Source organism: Crinia signifera, chromosome 7 (assembly GCF_055691185.1).
Source record: "Crinia signifera chromosome 7, ASM5569118v1, whole genome shotgun sequence".
Taxonomy (NCBI): domain Eukaryota; kingdom Metazoa; phylum Chordata; class Amphibia; order Anura; family Myobatrachidae; genus Crinia; species Crinia signifera.
Window position 1 is genome coordinate 42,347,131 of NC_139223.1, and position 21,660 is coordinate 42,368,790.

The following is a 21,660-nucleotide window of genomic DNA, read 5'->3' on the forward strand; positions in this document are numbered from 1 at the left end:
GGGGTTAAAAAAAAAAAAAAATTGAAGGGGTTAAAAAAAAAAAAAAAAAGGTCCTGCGCCAAAAATTGAGCACAGATGTTGGTCAGTAACGTCCGTCACTGAACAGCGCTCAAAGGCAACAGGAATTTGATCAAAAAAATAAATAAAAATAGATCAACCCTGTGCCGAAAAAGCTGATCAGTGATGTACGTCACTAATCAGCGCACAGTGGCCACAGGACACCCACAAAATCACAGTGTGTGTAAAAAAAAAAATTTAAAAAAGACCCCACAGCACCCTCAAAAATAAAAAAAAAGGTGATCAGTGATGCGACACTGATTACCAGTGAGGGGCAGCAGGTGCACAACCTTTGGTGCAACTGACAGTGCAACTGGCAGCAACTGACAGGTATATATAAAAAAAAAAACCTCTGCACCCCCAAAAAGTTGCTGATCACCTCAGATATAGTGATCAGCACAAAAGGCGGGGGCAGCAGACACAAAATATAGCACTCTCTATCACTCTCTGTCACTATCTCTCTCTATCTCTCTCTATCTCTCTATCTCTCACTATCTATCACTCTATGACACTGCAGCAGCAGCACTGACAGTAATATATATAAAAAATAACCCCTGCACCCCCAAAAAGTTGCTGGGGGTGCACAAAAGGGGGACAGCAGACACAAAATATAGCACTCTCTGTCACTATCTCTCTCTATCTCTCTATCTCTCACTATCTATCACTCTATGACACTGCAGCAGCAGCACTGACAGGTATTTATATAAAAATAAAACCCTGCGCCCCCAAAAAGTTGCTGATCAGTTAATTTATACTGATCAGCACAAAAGGGGGGGCAGCAATCAGTTATATAAAAAAAAAATATATAGCACAATCTCTCTCTATCTCTCTCTATCTCTCTCTATCTCTCTATCTATAACTTTATCACACTGCAGCAGCACAAAATATAGCACTCTCTGTCACTAGCCCTCTCTATCTCTCTCTATCTCTCTCTCTCTATCTATACTCGATGACACTGCAGCAGCACAACACAGCACAACACTGCACAGGAAGTCACAGCAAGAAGCAAGAAGTAGCAAGATCCAGGCAGTGATCAGGTAAGTATTTTGTAAGGTTCAGGTCAGTATACTGCGGCAGCTAGGCACGGTGACCGCACTGCACGCAATTCCAGACCGGAATGGCGTCTGCAGTGCAGTCACCGTTAGTTTAAACCCCCCTCCATGGCTGTGATTGGTTCGTCGGTCCGACGAACCAATCAACATATTGGTAAAATGTAAATCGCGTCGGTCGCATCGCATGCGACGCGACAGACGCGATTACCGCGATTTTACATAGGGAACAAGGAAGCTTTTTTGCGAAAGCGTACGCTCGACTAACTACACACCTAGTGTGTCTAATATACCCCACTTTCCCCTCCCCACTTACAAACTGTATATATATTTGTTGTTGGCTACATTGGGGTTTCCGTTGGACACGGTCCCCAATCAGTACACTGACACGGTCTCTGGCGCCAGAGCCGTGTGTGTCCCTGCCTGTTCTAGATCCACATGAGCGAGGGAGTGCACACAGGCACACCTCAGACTCAGCTCTGCGGTTGGAACGCAGGTTGTGGAACTACTGGCTCCAGCAAGCCTAACAGCAGCGCTGAAACGGCATCACATCCGTGTTCAAGCGCGTGCTGGTGGCTGCACTAAGTGAGCCTCAGGACTATTGTGATACATTGTATATGATAAAGTTACAAACCTGACTTAAGCTGGGTACACATATGTACAATCGTCGGGCCGTTCTTCCGATCTGCGGACGAACGGCCGTTCGATTGTATATATGTGTACGCTGTCCCGATCCCTTCGTTGCGATCGATAAACGGCCAAAAACGCTTTTGGCCGTCCACGGTCGGTCGGTCGCAGGTTCTTTGCTGCTTAATATTCTTCCGACAGGACGGCTCCATATCGAAAGAAAAGTGACATGTGTACGCACGTTCGATCGATATGCAGCCCGTTCCTGCGATCATTCCTCCCAAACGCAGCACGCCCATGTGGGTGTTGACTAGCTGCGTCATCCCTCCATCAGCGCAGCAAGTAAACAACAGGAAGTCTTCTCCCCCGTACTTTCCGCCCCATGCTGTTAAAGAATATTCGTTGTGTGTGCATTCGTTTTGAAATAAATAATCGTTGTGTGTGCATTCCTGAAGTTATAGAAGATAGATAGATAGAGATAGATAGATAGATAGATAGATAGATATGTGATGTTCATTGTTCTGCATAAACACTTAACATTTATTAAGAAATACTGACAAAAATTACTGTGAACACATTGTTTATTTGGGTGGTCGGACCTGAACAGAGTATCACATACAGGTGCTTGCGTGAAGGTGTAGCAGGAACGGACACCCACCCACCCAAAAGTGCAGCAGAAGCACCATCAAGAAGAGGGCGCAAAAGGCCGAGGCAGACTCCAGATGCTGCGGACGTGGCAACCACCAAGATCCTGGAGTCTGCCAACAGATTGATGAGCATGGATGAGGATGATGCGGACCGGGTGGGGAGCGTATTAGCGGACAATTTGCGAAAGTTGGACCCGGCTACAAGGGTGGAGGTAGAGCGCATATTTTATGAGACGCTGTACCGGGCCCGTGTGGGGACTCTGACCCGGCACACACGTCTCACCGATGAGACCCCTCTGCCTAGGGTTGAATTTCAACCCATCAGCCCAGCTCCTATACCCCAACAAGCTGTATTTCACCCGGTGCAATATCCCCAGTATCACCATTTACAGCCACCAACTGGGCAAAGGCAGCACCAACCGGCAACGGCGGCTAATACGCTCCCACCAGGTCCACCTGGTGGCCCCTTCCAAACTCCATCTCCCTCCCAACCACCGATGGATACAGGGGATTATGGGGTGGGCCAAGTTTACCACCAGATGTAAATATTTTATATAGTTGATTTAATTGCATTTTTGTTTTAATAATATAGTTTAAATATTTTTATGTTTAAGTATTTCTTTATTATTTATTTCCTTGTTATTTATGTTATATTTTTTATAAGTTTATAAGTTAATAATTTATACAAAAATTAAAAATTCTGTAATCTAGTTGGTGTCCGTGTGAAAATATCATTTACCATGCAGGGTGACTATAGGGCACAGATATACATATGGGGTACATGCATGTTGTTTCAATATTTACCTTCATGTATTGCTCCTGGAGACTGTACAAAAGTACCAGGAGAAATTGGCATAGAAATAGGTGTGGTGGAGCAACTACTTGCTAGTACATAAACACCAGTACTGGGTACAGTCTGCACTCCAGGTGCCGTGGCATTGTGCCCTCCAGGAATGCCTGGCACCTGAGTACTACCACTCACTTGCCGTGATTCGGCCTCCACCTCCCCCTCCTTGCTGCAATAAGACGCAGAGGACAACTTGTGCGGAACTGTGAGTATACAAATTTTATTGGCAAAATATTGATTAGTACACACCAAAAAACAATATATTTACAATGACAAAAACGTACATTTTTAAGCAATCATGTCATTCTGCCACTCCACAGCCCCAACACCATTGAAATAATCCAAGTACTCGTCTCTTGACAACTTTGCTTGCGTTGATGCATTTCTGGTGTTTAAATTATTTGCCAAAGCTGTCAGACCAATAGGCTCGTCAACAACTTGGCTGTCGTCCACTGTAGCCCCCAGTTGTTGTGTGTGCACCGCTTTTCTGCGCATGTAGTTGTGCAGCACACAGCAGGCCTGCACCACTTTGTCAATCTTATCTAGGCGCAGATTGATGGCACTGTGAAAAATTCTGAATTTATTACTCAGAATCCCAAACGCATTTTCAACCACTCGCCTGGCACGTGACAGGCGATAGTTAAAAATGCGCCGTTCCCTGTTCAGTGCCCTTTGTGGGTAGGGTTTAAGGACATTAGGGTGCAATGCAAAGGCCTCATCCGCCACAAAAACAAAGTTCAAACCGTGCTCATTTTCAGTCCGCTCTGGCAGATTCAGTAGATTTTTTTTCAGTTGGTCGTGGAAAAAGGTATACTCCAGGGCTCCTCCATCTGAAACTCTACCATTTTTCCCAATGTCCACAAATACAAACTCGTATCGAGCATTAGCGATGGCCATTAGAACAATGCTGAAGAACCCCTTATAGTTATAATAAAAAGAGCCACTCTTTGCAGGGGGCATGATTCTGACGTGTTTGCCATCGATAGCTCCACCACAATTAGGGAAATTCCAAAGATCACGGAAATCACGTGCAATATTTTGCCACTCCTCCTTGGTCGATGGAAACTGCAATATAAAAGTATATGCGTATTATTAATCTGTTGGGTTGATTTTAGACACATCAGCCCTCCCCCATTGCAGCCTCAAAGCTATTACCCGCCTTATCAAAATGACCCCCCACCCACTGGTGTAAAAGATTACATTAACAGGCATTGTAATGATATACATATAGGGTACAGGTATGTGCACAGCTATACATATGGGGGACATGTATGTAATTTCTATATTTACCTTCATGTATTTCTCCTGTAGAACTTGGACGATGGCATCACAGGTGTCTGGTATTATCAACCCCAGCGCTTGAGATGATATTGCGGTTGTGAATCTCAGGTCGGCAAGGGTCCTGCCTGTTGCCAGATAACGCAGCGTTGCCACCAGTCTCTGCTCTGCAGAAATAGGCCTCCTGAAATAGGTGTCCTCTCTCTCTATTAAAGGGGTAACCAGTGTCAGCAGCTCCATGAAGGTAGCGTCATCCATACGGAGATAATTCCTGAAATCATCAGGATTGTTCTCCCGTATCTCCTGTAGCAATGGCATGTGGGAGAAGGTGTCTCTCCTCAGAAGCCAGTCTCTGGTCCAGCAGCTCCGATTCTTGGTCCTTTTTCTTTTTTTAATAGCCCGCAATCTGATGGCCATAGCAGCCAAAATGCACGCACGAGCCTTCCTTCTCCTCAAGCTCATGATTAAAAAGGCCCAAATGCACCGATAGACGAACGTACGTACGTATATCCAGTACAGCTAGCAATGGATATGAATAGTCACGGCTCTATTCACTGTACTACACGAACGATTCTTTGTTCCGTGATCACGCCTCGTTTTGCTATGCTCTTTTAATCCAGCCCATTATGATAATGTTGTGTACATTTTTATCGTTCGAATAGCCAGAACGGGAGAGTGTGTACGGTGGTACAATCTTTTTCTTGCGATTGTTTGGACGGGAGTACATCGGACGTCGCCAGTAAAATTGTACATATGTGTACGCGCAGATCGGTCGTATGTTTCGGACGGCCGAACGTGTATACGGTCGATCGAACGGTCGCAAGAAAAATGAAATTGTACATATGTGTACCCAGCTTTATCCACATTACATGACTTTGGTAATATAAACAAGTCTTCCGTGCCACACCATATCTATTATAAATAATAACGGTGATAACGGGTAGTGGGGTCCCGCTAGGTGAGGATTCTTATCCTTTTTAAAAATCACTATTTGTTGTCTTACGTGTTGTCCAGTCCTTTTTATATCTTCGCAACTATTTTAAATGAACTCAATAAAAGTGATGTTTTACTAAGTATTATTTCTCTAGGTGCACCAAGAAAAGGCACTCTTTTCTGTCCTCCTTAAAATACATAGGGAACAATGTTAAATGGCCCACAGAGCCCAAATAGCCACCCTCAAGTGTGAAATGCCCCCCCCCCCAATTGTTAACGCCACCCCACGATCAACGCCAACCCGAAGCGTGGCGAGTGCATCGGTACGCGTCCTCCGACCTTTTCATACCCCCACTATCCACGTCGGCGTGGAGTTGAGAATAGAAAGTGTGGCGAGCGCAGCGAGCCACCGAGCCCGAAGCGTGGTGAGCGTAGCGCGCCCGCCAGGGGACGCGGATACCTGTGTAGCCCCCGAGGGGACGCGGATACCTGTGAAGGTATCAGTGTTCCCTCGCGGGGCTCGCTGCGCTCGCCACGCTTCGGGCTCGGTGGCTCGCTACGCTCACCACACTTTCTATTCTCAACTCCACGCCGAGGTGGATAGTGGTGGTATGAAAAGGTCGGAGGTCGCGTACCGCCGCCCCTCGTGGGCTCGCTGCGCTCGCCACGCTTCGGGTTGACGTTGATTGTGGGGTGGCCATAACAATTGGGGGGGCCATTTCATACTTGAGGGTGGCTATTTGGGCTCTGCGGGCCATTTAACATTGTTCCCTATGTAAAATCGGGTCAATTGAGCCATTTAACATTGTTCCCTATGTGAAATCGTGGTAATCGCGTCGGTCGCATCGCATGCAAATTTTTTTTTTTGGTCGCATGCGATGCAACGACGCGATTTTTTACCTTGCGATGCCCAAGATCCAAATCTTGGGCGCTGTTCTAGGTAAAGAGTACCGTTGCTTTAAATGTAGTTACTGGTAATGACTAACAAGCCGCCTTCCATTGGGACGTCTCGCTCCTTAAGGCCAATGCCCCTATAGAGTCTGCATTGTATAAGAGCAGGTACTGCAAACTGCATCCATGATGATGATGATGAGGAGAACAAGTTAAGGGCCATACACATTGGGCGATTTTGAGCTGATAGACGCTCAAAACGCCAAATTTGAACGGCTTTCATCTCAAAGCCGCCAAGTGTGTATGGTCCGGTGGTGAGTACATACAATCCTCCCCCCCCTCCCGACAGTGCCGGACAGGGAGGAAGTGATTCTCAGTGTGTATGCACTGAGTGGCTTTCCCCCCAGCGATGACAGAGGTCATCACTGTCCATACACACTGGGCATAATCGCCCAGTGTGTATGGACCTTAACAGTGCATATGTCCAAATGTATACTTGTTTTTATGTTTTAAGGCCTAACGTTGAGAATGTTGTCGATCGAACCTGTGACATCACTCTTACACTACATAATAATGCTCATAAGATTCCTTGTACATCATTAGGCTGCATTGTCTGTGAAATCACTGACTTGTTTGAATATAGATCCAACCCATCAAATGCCCACCTCCATTGGGTAAAGGTGACTGATGGACTCTTAAATGAATAAAGACCACTACAGTGGACTGCTTATAGCAGATTTGGGTTCAGGTGAAGCATAATCCCCAATAAGTGCCATGCATCAGGGCTAACTGGACAGCTACTAGTGAATTTTTTAACAGAGGTAAATTACGGCTGCTAATAGTATACAGACCAAGCATTAAAATGAGTCAAGTTTTGTTCATGAAAAAAGCTAGAGGTGCCCATACACTGAGGCAATTTGGTCCGATTTCGGCCGATTGCGACCAGTCGGCACGTTAAATCGGACAAAATCGTCCCTCCCTGATATGCTGACAGGCCGTCCGACCACCCGTTCCTCCTGGCAGTGAGGCGGGCGGGAAGCAGGGACACATGCGATCCATCACAAAGGATCGCATGTACCCCTGCCGCCGGGAAGGTCCTGGCGGCTCGCAGGCTGTCGGGTGTCCGTACACTGCTGCGAGACATCGCAGGTAGTGTATGGGCACCTTGAGTTTCTACATAAGAAGCACACTCAGAAGTAAGCAAAAATATAAAATAAAAATATTTCTAAATATTTGTGTTTATAAATGCACAGGACATTTTCTGTTTTTGGATTAAATTCAACTAATAAAGGCTGAGTATCCCTTATCCGTATATACCGAAACCAAAATATTTAGAATATTCCTGAATATTTCTTTTTTTTTTGCCCAAACCCCCGCATGTTTTCATACTCCCCTCGTCCCCCGGTGCCCATGGCAGCCATCGGATTAGTCTTCAGCAGCACCCCCGGTCCCAAGGTTGCATTGTGCCGGTGATGTCATCTGCGCACATGTGCAATGCATCCTTGGGACCGGGCATGCCACTGCAGACTAATCCGGTGGATGCCAGGGGACACTTTGGAAGTTGGGTGTCCACCAGGGGACCAGGTGATTATGTTAAAAACAAAAAAAAATCTGAAATCAGGAATAATCCCTTATCCAAAATGCTTGTGGTCCCGATCTTTTTTTGATAAGGGATACTCAACCTGTAGTTCCATAAATAAGCATGTACTGTTTTCACCTTTTTCTGGAGAAAAATACAGTAAGCAATGTCATGATGTGATAATAGGGTAATTTTTTTTATGTGACAGGTGCATGTTGTCCACCAAAGTATGTAACTAAAGTTTTACAGTTTGAAATAAAAAAAGAAAAATCGGAAGACCAATAAATTATTATTTTTTAAACCTCCCATTAAGTTATAATTCATGCATGAAAGGGTTAAACTGAAGGCTCATTCGGTCGACATGCAGGAAGGTCAATATGGGTTAGGTCGACAGTCAAAAGGTTGACATGGGTTTTTCACAGTTTTTTTAGCCGACAGGCGGTATTTCATGGCCTACCATCCACCAGGGCGTGGTGGGAGAATAAAATAGTGTGCCCGAAGCATAGCGAGCGGACGCGGTGCTTCTTTTCAGTGTCCATGTCGACTGTGTCAACCTTTCGACTGTCGACCTAATGCTTGTCTACCATCATACTGTTTACCTAATGATCCATACCTAACTGAACAGTAAAGAGATAAAAGGTTGTAGATTGAATACATTCAGCTGTGATCATCTTATACTGTAGCACGTTATTGATCAGCACTGTGCTATTATTAACCAGCTCCTGCCTGCACGCAGTCCATGAATCTGTGGCGGTGACTGGCAGCGTTATTCTCGTGCCCTATACTGCTAGGCTCATGCTTGGCATATAACACATGGACGTGGTGGAGGCTCCCGCACAAGGCCTCATTCCGATGATGGGAATGTGGTACAGCTTGTTACCAGATAAGAGCTTAGCGCTGCCTGCAGGAATAACACAGCTTAGCTGGGGGAGTACGTAAGTCTATTATTTGTACGCGGATATATTTAATATCTGCGTTTTACAGAGATGAGCAAAATTAGTATTCTCCCAACCCGCACTAGGGCCCTTAGCACTGTTGTTAACCCTTTGAGTGCCAAGGTTGCTGTGGTTGCTTCACAAAATATTCTATAAAAATGCCAACGCCGCTGACAGCGACTGATCTTTTTTGGGGTACGATATTTAACAAAACTTCAATTGACTCGGCTGTATTTGTATTTATTTCTACTAAAAGGACAGTCGCAGTGAGCGACGCTGGCATTTTTAATGGATAATTTGAGGTTCTCTCACAGCAACGTCGGCCCTCCCCGAGTACGCGTGATGGCTGGCCGTGGCGCTGAAGGGGTTGATACCCATTTGCAGCACCATTTTTAAAAAAGACTTTAAAGCGTTTGGTGCCATTTAAATGTATATTTAAATAATTTGTGCTTGTATGTTTAACTTGTGGGCCACAGCGATGGCTGTCAGCAGGTAGGGGGTCCAGTCCAGGCACGGATTGGCCAATTTTTGTGTTGCTGCAATTTCGTAAACCCGGTGGCTACAGCGTTAAGGTGGTTAATCCTCGGATTCATTAAAGTCTGGTGCTGACCGCCAGGCACAGCCTATAAAGCTTGTGTTTATATTTAGTGTAAATACTAAAATGTATTTACCTCATCTATAGCGGAGTGAGTGGTGCATCTTGGTGCCCAGAGGGAGCCTCTAAGCACTGGCCGCTGCATTCTGCGATCTCTAAAGACTCCAAACAGCACCGACTAAAGGGGTGTACACACGGAGCAAATTTGTGCTATTTTCTAAGCAATCTGACTAGATTGCTTAGAAAGTAAGCACAGATCTCTCCGTGTGTATGCTCCGAGAGATTAAATATCTCTTGCTAACTAAATCAGTGCATGCAGTCACAATCTAGTCAGATTGCTTAGCAAATGACTGCAAATCTCTCTGTGTGTACAGAATGAGAGATACTGATCACAATTCTCATTCTGAACCATTACCCTGACTTCTTTTGCTTAAGCAAAATCGCTTAGCAAAATCACTTAGCACAAATCTCTGCATGTGTATGTGCTCCCCATGGGAGATCTTGACACCAGCAAAATTGCTTAGCAAAATTGCTTAGCACAGATCTCTATGTGTGTATGCCCCTTAAGTAGGGGATATCCTCACTTTCCAGACTGTCAGGCACAGGGGAAGTGGCTATCTGCCCATGTGGTCTCATGCATAGAGCAGCGACCTCAGCCTTGTTGGGACATGGTTAAATGTCCCAGCTAAATGCGCACGCCTAGTGCCTGAACAAATCTTGATTGGCTTAAGAGGCTGGTGTTGCGTACAAATCCGCAGCTGAAAACGCTACTCTGAATGGGTGAGCTTTATATTCACCCATACATGCTATATGAGATGGGCTCCTACTGTATATAGGTGTTGGATATGGGTGTTGGCTGTGACCTGTAGTTCCACTACAAAGTTTTTATCCCCCCTGCTGAGTGGTGACTGGAGGAACAAATCAACTGGCCAAAGCAGAGCTTATGATTGGAAGAATTGAAGTCAGCTGACCTCCAACAACATGGCGACCTTTTTAATTATTTAGTAAAAGATGACTTCTGCAGGAAGCAGCATGGATTGTAATGTTTACATGGCTCACTTGGCAACAGTCTCTCGTGCTGGCTTTCTCGGAGGGACCCACATTCCCTGGGAATCGGATACATGCAGGTTTCCTAGTGCCAAACGCTAACCGCAAGAGAAGCCGCTTGTTCCAGATTAGGCCTCTGCTGATTATAACCCACTGCCCTGTATCATACAAGGCTGTTATGCACTTGGCTGGGTTTCTGTCTCACAGTATTCTGTGCCAAGTCTGAGCCCCTGTCCCTGAGCTGTGGAATAGCAGTGGGCAAGTGGAGAATTGCCTTATACAAGAAATGGAAGGTTTAACATGTTCTAGTGAGTGGGGACTGCCCAGCACAGGGCTTTTCTTGGGTTCTAGAGAATACATCATAGCTAGTGCTTGTGTTTGATAAGGCTTAGTTTATAAACTGGACTACAGCGTTCCTCTGTTTGATATGGGTTTCGTTCCAACACAAGAGGTGCAAATGGATTTGCAGGTTCTCCAGGTTGTAGCATAATCCAGCAAGTCCACACACGGAGTCTGGCAGTCTGCACAGGACCATAAATGTAGAATGAAACATAGAGCATTGCTTTACAGGTGTATTAGGAGATTGTCTACCACTGACCAGTTGTACAGGATTTATGTGATTGTTCAATTTGCATGAACACTTCAAGATGTTTTAATTGGTACCCGAGACTCAAATTCTGTGGCACTTTATTTTACAGCTTTCTGATGTGTGGCTCGCCTGGTATGTTCCAGTGGCTCTAGCTGCGAGCATGCTGCTTCCAGCGCCTCTCAATGGGGTCCTGTTGGTTCCAGCGCCTCTCAATGGGGTCCTGTTGGTTCCAGCGCCTCTCAATGGGGTCCTGTTGGTTCCAGCGCCTCTCAATGGGGTCCTGTTGGTTCCAGCGCCTCTCAGTGGGGTCCTGTTGGTTCCAGCGCCTCTCAGTGGGGTCCTGTTGGTTCCAGCGCCTCTCAATGGGGTCCTGTTGGTTCCAGCGCCTCTCAATGGGGTCCTGTTGGTTCCAGCGCCTCTCAATGGGGTCCTGTTGGTTCCAGCGCCTCTCAATGGGGTCCTGTTGGTTCCAGCGCCTCTCAATGGGGTCCTGTTGGTTCCAGCTCCTCTCAATGGGGTCCTGTTGGTTCCAGCGCCTCTCAATGGGGTCCTGTTGGTTCCAGCGCCTCTCAATGGGGTCCTGTTGGTTCCAGCGCCTCTCAATGGGGTCCTGTTGGTTCCAGCAGCTCTCAATGGGGTCCTGTTGGTTCCAGCAGCTCTCAAAGTGGGCATGGTGGTTCTAGCGCCTCTTGACGTGAGCTTGTTGGTGTCGGTGCTTCTTGACACCGGCCTGTTGGTTCCAACTCCTCTCAATGCAGGCCTGTTGTCGATGCAAGCCATTGGGGGGGTTTGAGACTGCAATAGTGATCTTGCCTTTAGCTTGTGCTCAGCCTCGAATTTCCCATTAGGCACATAAGGTGTGCCTATGGCAGCCACTTGTTGAGGGGGTGGCACTTTGGATTCTTGTACAGTTAGTCCAAAATTTACCAGTAACTGCAAAATATTTCCAATATTCTACCTAGCAAATATGAATACAGAAATATAAAACCATGTCCTAGTTTTGTCTTTTTATTCTTATTATTGGAAATCAGCCAAGGGGTGGCCATTACTTTGTGCCTAGGGGCGTCCTGACCCCTAAAATCCGCCCCTGTCTGTGTTTGTACGTTAGCTGTCCAGCGTAGGATTTTCTGACTCACAAGCTGAAGTACTTGCTGCAAACTACCCTGCAGATTTTGGATATTGCCAAAAAGTTACAACTAAGCGATTTTCTCAAGCAGTTCGTGATGGCCACACCTGTGTTTTAATGATTGAACAGAGCCTTCAAGTCCCTCGAGGGCTGTGCTTAATGACCCTGTAAGTGGTTTTTTTTTAGCCAATATCCTCTAAATTGGCAGATAAATGATGCTGTTAATGTTCCTACAGAAATTGATAGCATCATTATCAGTTGGAAGAGAACCCTGAGCCAACCACACTCCAGAAGTACTGCTCAAGTACTGTTACGGCTGTACAACTTGTATCCGGTGGAACTAATCTTGGGTCAGGCAGCACTATCCGTCAGTGTGTGGTCACCTTTAGTGACTGAACTCCAACTAGATTCGGGTTCCAGATGTGCAGGGACTTGGATCTGTGTGTATGCTGTAACGGGAATTGGATCATTAGATCAACAAAAAGGTCGACCCCTATTGGTCGACAGTGAAAAGGTCGGGGGGGGGGGGGGAGGTGCGGGGATGCTCGGTGGTGAGCTCTGTGAGAAGGGGACGTGCGCATGTGTCCCCTTCTGGTGGCAGGTGATCCAGCAGCTATATGGCCAGCGCTCCACCTGTATACAACTGTAGATGAGTCCCAAAGCAGTTAGTAGAAGCTACTATACTATACTATACTGTAAATGTATCTCTCATTCCTTTTTTTCTCAAAAAATGTAACCGCTTCACAATGTGGGCTCGGTGAAATGAGAGAGATTGCTAGACTAATGAGGGAGAGAGGGAGATTGCTGCTTTTAGACTGAACATGTCTGAGCAGACTCTGGATGTGACTGAACATGTTTGGGCAAACACTGTATGTGGCTGCACCTGTCCGGGTTGGCTCCAGATGTGACTGAACATGTTCGGGTGGACCTTGTACGTGTCCGGGTGGACCCTACATGTAACCGATCTTGTTCGAGTAGTCCATGAAAGCGGTGGTACATGTCTGAGCTGGCTGTATATAATACAGTATCTGATCTCTCATGAAATGAAATGGCTGATCTTATGTTTTTGTCTTGTTTTTTTTTTTTTAGATTGAAAGACGACTTGACAACGTGCGGCTGGTGTGTCACAATGCTCACAAGAAACTCCTCGTCTGTTTGCAGGGGCAGCCTGGCACTGACCCCGACAAGAGATACGTGAGTTTGGTTCTCTGATGAAATTTTAGTAGGGCTGTGATAGATGGGTATAGTAGGCAGCAGGACACATCCTCAGTGGCTTAGATGGGCATAGTAGGCAGCAGGATGCTATCCTCACTAAGATGGGCATTGTAGGCAGCAGAGCGCCATCCTCACTGTCCAAGATGGGCATAGTAGGCAGTAGGACATCCTCTTCACTAAGATGGGCGTAGTAGGCAGCAGGACACCATCCTCACTGTGTAAGATGGGCATAGTAGGCAGCAGGACACCATCCTCACTGTGTAAGATGGGCATAGTAGGCAGCAGGACACCATCCTCACTGTGTAAGATGGGCGTAGTAGGCAGCAGGACACCATCCTCACTGTGTAAGATGGGCATAGTAGGCAGCAGGACACCATCCTCACTGTGTAAGATGGGCGTAGTAGGCAGCAGGACACCATTCTCACTGTGTAAGATGGGCATAGTAGGCAGCAGGACACCATCCTCACTGTGTAAGATGGGCATAGTAGGCAGCAGGATGCCATCCTCACTAAGATGGGCATTGTAGGCAGCAGGGCGCCATCCTCACTGTCCAAGATGGGCATAGTAGGCAGCAGGACATCCTCACTGTGTAAGATGGGCATAGTAGGCAGCAGAACACCGTCCTCACTGTGTAAGATGGGCGTAGTAGGCAGCAGGACACCATCCTCACTGTTTAAGATGGGCGTAGTAGGCAGCAGGACACCATCCTCACTGTGTAAGATGGGCATAGTAGGCAGCAGGACACCATCCTCACTGTGTAAGATGGGCATAGTAGGCAGCAGGACACCATCCTCACTGTGTAAGATGGGCATAGTAGGCAGCAGGACACCATCCTCACTGTGTAAGATGGGCATAGTAGGCAGCAGGACACCATCCTCACTGTGTAAGGGCTGCGTACATCACGTGTTCTCTGATGGAAGTCCTTGTCTCTTGTAAATATTTAATTGATGCTTTTATTACGTCTGTGCTATATATTTATATATAAGTCAGTAATGACATTGAGTAATGCTGTAGGAAGTGGGTGTAAATGGGACAGAAATGCTTGTGGCGATGTTTAACTCTTTCCTCTCTCTGCAGAAGAAGCTTCCTCTTATGGGCGTGTCCCAGTCTATGATAGAAGGCTGCGCGCAGCTCAGTGATGAAACCCTTTTAGGGTAAGTTCCTGCTAAACGTGGCTATAATCAATCCCCTGTATTAGAATAATGTATACGTGGTTACACTCCCGGGCATCCTGAGCCTGGCATTGTATGTGCGCTGAGAACACCACACAGCTGACATTCTCTGTCCTGCAGGAAGACGTTGTACTCATGCGGGGAAGCCGAGCAGCGGCTGGCCCAGGAGCTCTCCCAGCATGAGAGCCAGATTGAGAAGGACGTCCTGGAGCCCTTCAACCAGCTGACGGAGGTAAATCTGTGCCCCAAAGTCATCTCTATATGACTTCATAACCCTGACTCAAAGCTGAAGGGGTGGACTACTAGGAGATGGGATAAACGCTGTTATTTTCACTTAGACGTTCCTCCGATGAAGGCAATGTATTATTCGGATAAGGATGAGATGTTATCTCCCATATACCTTGCTTAGTTCTAGCAGTGTCTCTAAGCAGGTTGTGTATTTACCTGTTCCTCCTTCAGGTAGATATCCCGAACATACAGAAGCAGAGGAAGCAGCTGGCCAAACTGGTGCTAGACTGGGACTCTGCGCGGGCAAGGTGAGAGGTGGTGGCCGATGTGGGAAATACGCTATTGGCAACTGCATTACATGTATAAACAGGGGGTGTATGTATGTATGTATATTATATATTAACCGCTCCCCATGCCCATGGTGGGACTAGCATATACCCGTCTGTGGTGGGCTCCTGGATCTAACCACAGTTTTTTTTTTCCCCTTAAAATGTCCTCTACCCCCTTTATATTGTGCAACTCTGCCATATCTTGCATCCTTGACCAACTTTGTATAGTGGCCGAACCCCTTTTGGGCCTCTGGGACCCCAGCGGTGCCGGGATTGCTGCTCTTAGTGGCTGTGAAACTAATCTGGCCCCAATCAATGTCCTCTACCCCCTCTGTGTTATGCAACTATGCCATACATTGCTACCCTGACCCCTGTATGGACCCCCGGCAGGGTCGGGATTGGGGGTCTAAGTGACTCTGAACCTAATCTGAACCAATCTGTTCTACCCCCTTTATGTTATGCACTTTCCTGTGATGGGGGCCCAGTACTGACTTTGCATGCAGATTAGTAGAACAGTCCTCATAAACCAATAGTATAAGTGATGTGTGACCAGTGTGCATACTGACCACTGTGCTTTATAATCATACCACAAGTTCTTGAGGACATTTTAATATATTTTTAATTGTTAGATACTAAAATTGCAATCATTCCATAGCGATCCACGTTATTCCATGATAGTACAGCGCCGTTATCCAGCTTGTGCTTTCTCCATAGGTATAACCAGGCTCAGAAATCCTCCACTACAAATTTCCAAATGCAACCAGGAAAGATGGACTCTCTGAAAGAAGAGATGGATGAGGCCGCTAACAAAGTGGAGTTATGCAAGGTTACTGCCGCCAATGCTCTTTCCTTTCCATATGGCTCTGCTGTATTTTCTGAAGATACCAATACACATAATACGTTTGTATAGGAAAGGGATTTAGGTTGTGTGTGTGTGTGTGTGTGTGTGTAAACGCTTGGCTTTATGTAAAACTGTATATTTTTAGTTTCACGGCGCCGGCATGGCCGTGCATCTGAGTCCCCTTGCAGGGCTCGCTTCGCTCCCCCACGCTACGGCCTAGTGGCTCTAAAATCAACTCCCTCCCAACGTGGATAGTGGGGGTATGAACTATCCACGTTGGCATGGAGTTTATTTTAGAAATTTTGACGAGCACCGAACCCGGAAGTAGCGCGCGCTCATGCTGCCGCCATGAAACTAAACAAGTACCATTTTATCTTGTGTATTTATATATGTATATATTTATTTTATTTACAGTTTCTTATATAGCGCAGCAGATTCCGTTGCGCTTTACAATAGTAGACAGTGATAAAACAAACTGGGTAACAACAGACAAACTTGGAGGTAGGAGGGCCCTGCTGAAAGCTTACAGTCTATAGGATGCTAGATCGTTCAGAACGCTCAGCTGCGATCGCACAGCGATGTGTCAGCACTGTGAGCTGAGCAATCTGTCAGGGCCTGTGTTCTCCGGTGAGAACACTGGCCCTGACCGGCGATTTATTGATTATGGCCCATACACACAGAGCAATGTAGAGACGAAAATTGACTAGACGAAAATGCTGGATCCTTTTCGTCTGGACACATCCACCTTTGAGTGATTAATGTATTGGATTCCTTAATTAATGATACTGTATTTTATACCATGTTATCCCTCCTCTCTGGCCATAGATTTACTTACTTGTGCTGCGGCTGCGCAACAACTGTTGGTCATGAGAATCACTCAGTCAGGTTATGTAGCTAAGTAATTACATTTAGCTAACTAGCTATGTATTATAATACGCATCCTTACAGCTTCATTGTTTGCAGCAGACTTGTACTGTACTACTACTACTACTTGTATCAGACAAGTTGTATTTTCTTAGTGATTTATTGTTCTTTAATTATTTAAAGTAACATTTTAATAAAAAAAAACCGATTGTATTCTTCAATTGATATTTGCAGAAAATAAATGACCTGCTGTGAAGGAAATAGCATGTTTGATACCTAGATTACTAAACACATAGTGAAAGGTATATAAATGATCTTCCCATTGTCATCCGAATGCTCGTGTCGACCTTTTGACCCGTACTTCCGTTATCCGAGATCCACTGACTAAATCTTGACAAAGACAACAATAAGAAATAAATTACTAAAATGTGACACAGAATTTAAATTTTAAGACCTTGACTACTAAAACTAATCCTTGCCGAAACGAACCCTGACCCCATCCCGCTCTGTCCCTGCAGGATCAGCTGGCAGCCGACATGTACAATTTTGTCTCCAAGGAAGGGGAGTACGGTCAGTACTTTGTCATGGTAAGTCTGGTGATGGTAATGGGTTTTGGACACAGAATGGGTAAATGTCTCCAGGACAACGTAGTGTTGTATTTTATCACCACAATCCATAGAGGGTTGATGTTGGGGTCTTGTATGGAGCATATGTTCTACATCCTGGCATTTTCACTTGTGTCCATCTAGCACAGTGATGGCTAACCTTGACACTCCATCTGTTATTGAACTACACATCCCAGCATGCTCTGCTACTGATTTGCTATTTGGCCATGCTAAAAATTATGTGGGGCATGCTGGGATGTGTAGTTCAACAACAGCTGGAGTGTCCAGATTAGCCATCACTGATCTATCATATTTGATGTGGGCTACTGCAGTACAGGAGGAGCCCAGGAGAAGATTGTGCTGCCATCATTTTATTCTGGTACCTTCAGCGGCGTAACTATAATTTGGGCGCCCCCTGCCGATAATAAAGCATGCCCCCCTCACCACCACCACCCTGGCCGCCCATGCCCCCCCACCACCTTGGCCGCCCATGCCCCCCATCCCCTGCATATTTACCTGCATTCGCTGTGCTGGTCCCGGCTCCCCTCCTGGCTTCATTCTGATGCTATGTAACACGGACCATCACAAAATGTCCGCCCCCATACAGCAGACAGTTTCAGAGAACAGTCTGCTATATGGGGGCGGACATTTTATGATAGCCTGTCGCAATAGCATCAGAATGAAGCCAGGGGAGCCGGGACCACCGCAGCAAATATAGGTAAAGCTGCAGGGGATGGGGCATTACAATAGCACCGCAACCCCCCGGCGCCCACACTTACCCAGCCCCTCCCCGCGACCGCTGGGGCTGCGGTGCTGTAGTTACGCCACTGGGTACCTTGATAGTAGCAGGTCTTTGTTGCAATGGGTCATTACTCAGATGAGGTGATGGGATTACCAGCTGTGTATAGGAATTGATCTCCTACCGCCATCACCGCTTTCTCTCAATTATCTGCCCATCTTATAAACCCCTGATAGGCGTACCGCTATATATTAGTGCGTTACGAGCTCTCTTATGTAAGACTCTCCTCTTCATAGACTTACTGGTCTTCAGACACGTTTGTTGTAGGAGATGATCCTTGTAATATACATTATGGAAGGCTTTGGTCTCCTAGAAATGGGTAGAGCCTGGAAAATACAGACCAGTGCAAAGGGCTAAAGATGTGTTATGTGGGGTTCAGTGCCCTGCTATAGAGTAAACCTGGGGGCGGGGGTAACTTTGGGTTATGTTGGGGTAGTTCATGGCAAATAAACATCCCCCTTACTGTATGTTGGTAAGTAATAACCGTTTGAAGTTAAGAGTCTCCTTCATACCTTATAGAGAAGACCAGAGTATTCCATGGTTGGTTGGGATCATATCGGGGGAACCTCCTCTGCCATGATTTTTGCACCGCATGTGCGTCTCTCACTTGTCTCATGTACTCATTGTGTTTTGTTTTCTGTGTGGGTTCTGTCTTCAGTTATTAGAGTCTCAAGCAGAATACCATAGAAAAGCACTAGCTGTCTTAGAAAAAGCACTACCCGAAATCCAGGCCCAACAAGGTAAAGACCCGCAGCACCCCTCTCAGCTTTGGTTTGATCCTGTCCTGCCTGTGCCTTTCACTGTCTGGGTACTAGAGGGGGCAGTGTCTCGCTGATCTCTCTCTGCTGCCACCTACGGACTGGGGATTGGCCAACTGGAGGCTGCTTTATATCCGGCTGGTGTTTCTCTAATCTCCCACATGTTCCATGTTGTTACTGATGCAGAGGAGAACCCCCGGGTAGGAATAACAGCGTCTTCTGTATGTGTGTAGCCCCACTACTAAAACTGCAGGGCTCCATCATCGGGGTGGTATCAGCATAAGACGACTGCCAATCAGCACTCGGCAGAAGATCTGGCCGGCCAATGACGGCGGTGGCCTGCAGCTAGTATAAAACGGAGAACTGGGCAGTTTGTGCAGCCTTCTTTCTGGGCCAATCTGTGCCTTTCTATGCCTCTGCTTTCCACACTTGCACGTATTTCCTTCCACCATTTTTCTTTTTAGATGAATTTCTAGTTGTTAAGGTCTCTCATAGACTTTCCTATGGCGCTCCCCCTCCCTCCCATCCCTCCTCTGTCATGCTTCTCCTCTCACCCTAGATAAATGGACGGAGAAGCCGGCGTTCGGCACGGCGCTGGAGGAGCACCTGAAGCGCAGTTCGCGGGAGATCGCACTTCCCATTGAAGCTTGTGTGATGATGCTGCTGGAAACTGGGATGAAGGAAGAGGTGGGCGGCATTTTATTTCCTCATCTCCCCGTGCCCGTCTTGACCACGACTGTTTGCAGCGTAGAATCCCATCTTTTTTCTCCTTTTAGTCAAGTTTACAAAAGTGGTCTTAATATTAATTTATGAATCCGACTTAGAATATCATTTTTGCACCAGTATTATTGTTTCCCAGCTCCAAAAATGATTGGTGTTTCCAAATGTGCAATCATCTGCTGGGGTAAAACATACAGCCTGGTTCCGATGGTGGTGGTGGTGTCTGCGCTTGCTCATGTGCAGAGCCTGTGTGCGAACGGGGGGTATTTGTCAGGGAGGCGGGCGGTTCTGAATTAGGCCCATAGTCATTATCCCTGCCTTATTAATCATCATTTGTCTCCCATAGGGATTGTTCAGGATAGCAGCTGGGGCCTCCAAACTGAAGAAGCTTAAAGCAGCACTGGACTGCTCTGCCTCCCAACTGGAAGAGTTCTACTCGGACCCGCATGCTGTTGCAGGTGAGGATCACGGCCAAAGCAGCGAAATAACTGTATTTATCGGGTTAAACGCACGGTTTTAAAAATAGGACACAAAAATGGATTTGAGTCACGCGTTAGTACATGCACATTAAGGGAATTACATTTATAAAATTATCATTTGAGCTATTTCCTTTGCAGGGGCATTAAAGTCTTATCTGCGGGAGCTGCCGGAACCACTGATGACCTTCAGCCTGTACGATGAGTGGATCGCTGCCGGGAAGTAAGCTGAACCTTAATCATTTATTAAGCTCCAAATATAGGACACAGAGAAGGGAACTTTGTGTTCATCTAACGTAGTGACTGACTGAAGGGCTCGTTCAGGTTCAGACCAAGCAGTGATAGAAGTGGAACGAGTTAGCCGCATTGGGATAATTGGTTCCAGTGACTACACTCATCTGCTCTTCACATGCGCTCATGTGGCGGACTTACAGCGTCCAGGGAACTTCCATCTACATAGACTCCTTGAGAAGAAGAAGAACCGTTCTAGTGCCCCGTACACATGGCAGCAGTGTGCTGAGCGGTCGGTCACGGCCAGTGTTCTCATTAGATTCATACTGCATGCAGGGATTCAGTATGAAATCCCGGCGGTCGGGATCCCGGCGTTCAAAATCCCGACGCCGGAATCCCGACCGCCGAAATCCCGACAAGGGGGGGACGTGGATCGCCCCCCCTTGCGGGCTCGCTGCGCTCGCCACGCAGCGGGCCCGGTGCCTCGCTACGCTCGGCACGCTAATTTATTCTCCCTCCAGGGGTGTCGTGGACACCCACGGAGGGAGAAAGTGTCGGGATTTCGGCGGTCGGGATTCTGAATGCCGGGATTCCGACCGCCCGGATTTTAACTGCATCCCGCATGCAGAATAGTCAGAAGATCTCTCTCCATTTAGAACATCTTCTCTATAGTCTCAAAGGTCTCACTTCTCTTACAATGACTGTAATTCAGCAAGTACAGATGGAGCCCCTCTCATTCAGGCAGGGGCTGGCGGTAGATTCGCCAGCCCCCGCCAGACACTGGAAGGGGATACGCGTGCATGAGACACACGCGCATCCCCTTCACCCGGAGCTAGCACCGGGTCTCCGCCGTCACCTCATCGCCGTCCCCCACCTTTCTGCTCTCCCCCCCCCCCCCCCCAACTTTGTGCATCTCCCTTAAGCGGATCGGAAACTGGGACGCGCATGCATGTGGGACGCTCCCGCATCCCAGTCAGATGTAGCGTCCGCTTGCCAGTGGGGGGTGGTCTGTCGAACCCCAGCACTGGATGAGCGGCGCTACATCTGTACATGACTCTTCGACACCTTCTGTTGTGGGTCAGTTGGCTCCAGTTTTTTGTATTAACATTACTGAGAAGAGGTGATAATAGTGCTCATTGCGTGTATGTGCATTGCCTGCTGCTCTGCTTGGTAGGATTGGTCATGTGCACCGCGAGACCTGGAGATGCAACAAGTACAGCAG

At 47.0% G+C, this 21,660-nt stretch overlaps 1 protein-coding gene across 3 annotated transcripts in view; it reads left to right on the forward strand.

Annotated features, from left to right (window-relative positions):
• ARHGAP17 (Rho GTPase activating protein 17) overlaps positions 1-21,660 on the forward strand; it is a 116,930-nt gene that overhangs the window by 79,621 nt on the left and 15,649 nt on the right. For all 3 annotated transcript variants that reach the window (XM_083152916.1, XM_083152917.1, XM_083152915.1), the window contains exons 3-12: positions 13,290-13,394; positions 14,493-14,569; positions 14,708-14,819; positions 15,047-15,123; positions 15,859-15,970; positions 17,368-17,436; positions 18,912-18,993; positions 19,571-19,698; positions 20,078-20,189; positions 20,349-20,430. In XM_083152916.1, coding sequence (XP_083009042.1) covers positions 13,290-13,394; positions 14,493-14,569; positions 14,708-14,819; positions 15,047-15,123; positions 15,859-15,970; positions 17,368-17,436; positions 18,912-18,993; positions 19,571-19,698; positions 20,078-20,189; positions 20,349-20,430 — 956 coding nt within the window. The remainder of the gene's footprint in view (positions 1-13,289; positions 13,395-14,492; positions 14,570-14,707; positions 14,820-15,046; positions 15,124-15,858; positions 15,971-17,367; positions 17,437-18,911; positions 18,994-19,570; positions 19,699-20,077; positions 20,190-20,348; positions 20,431-21,660) is intronic.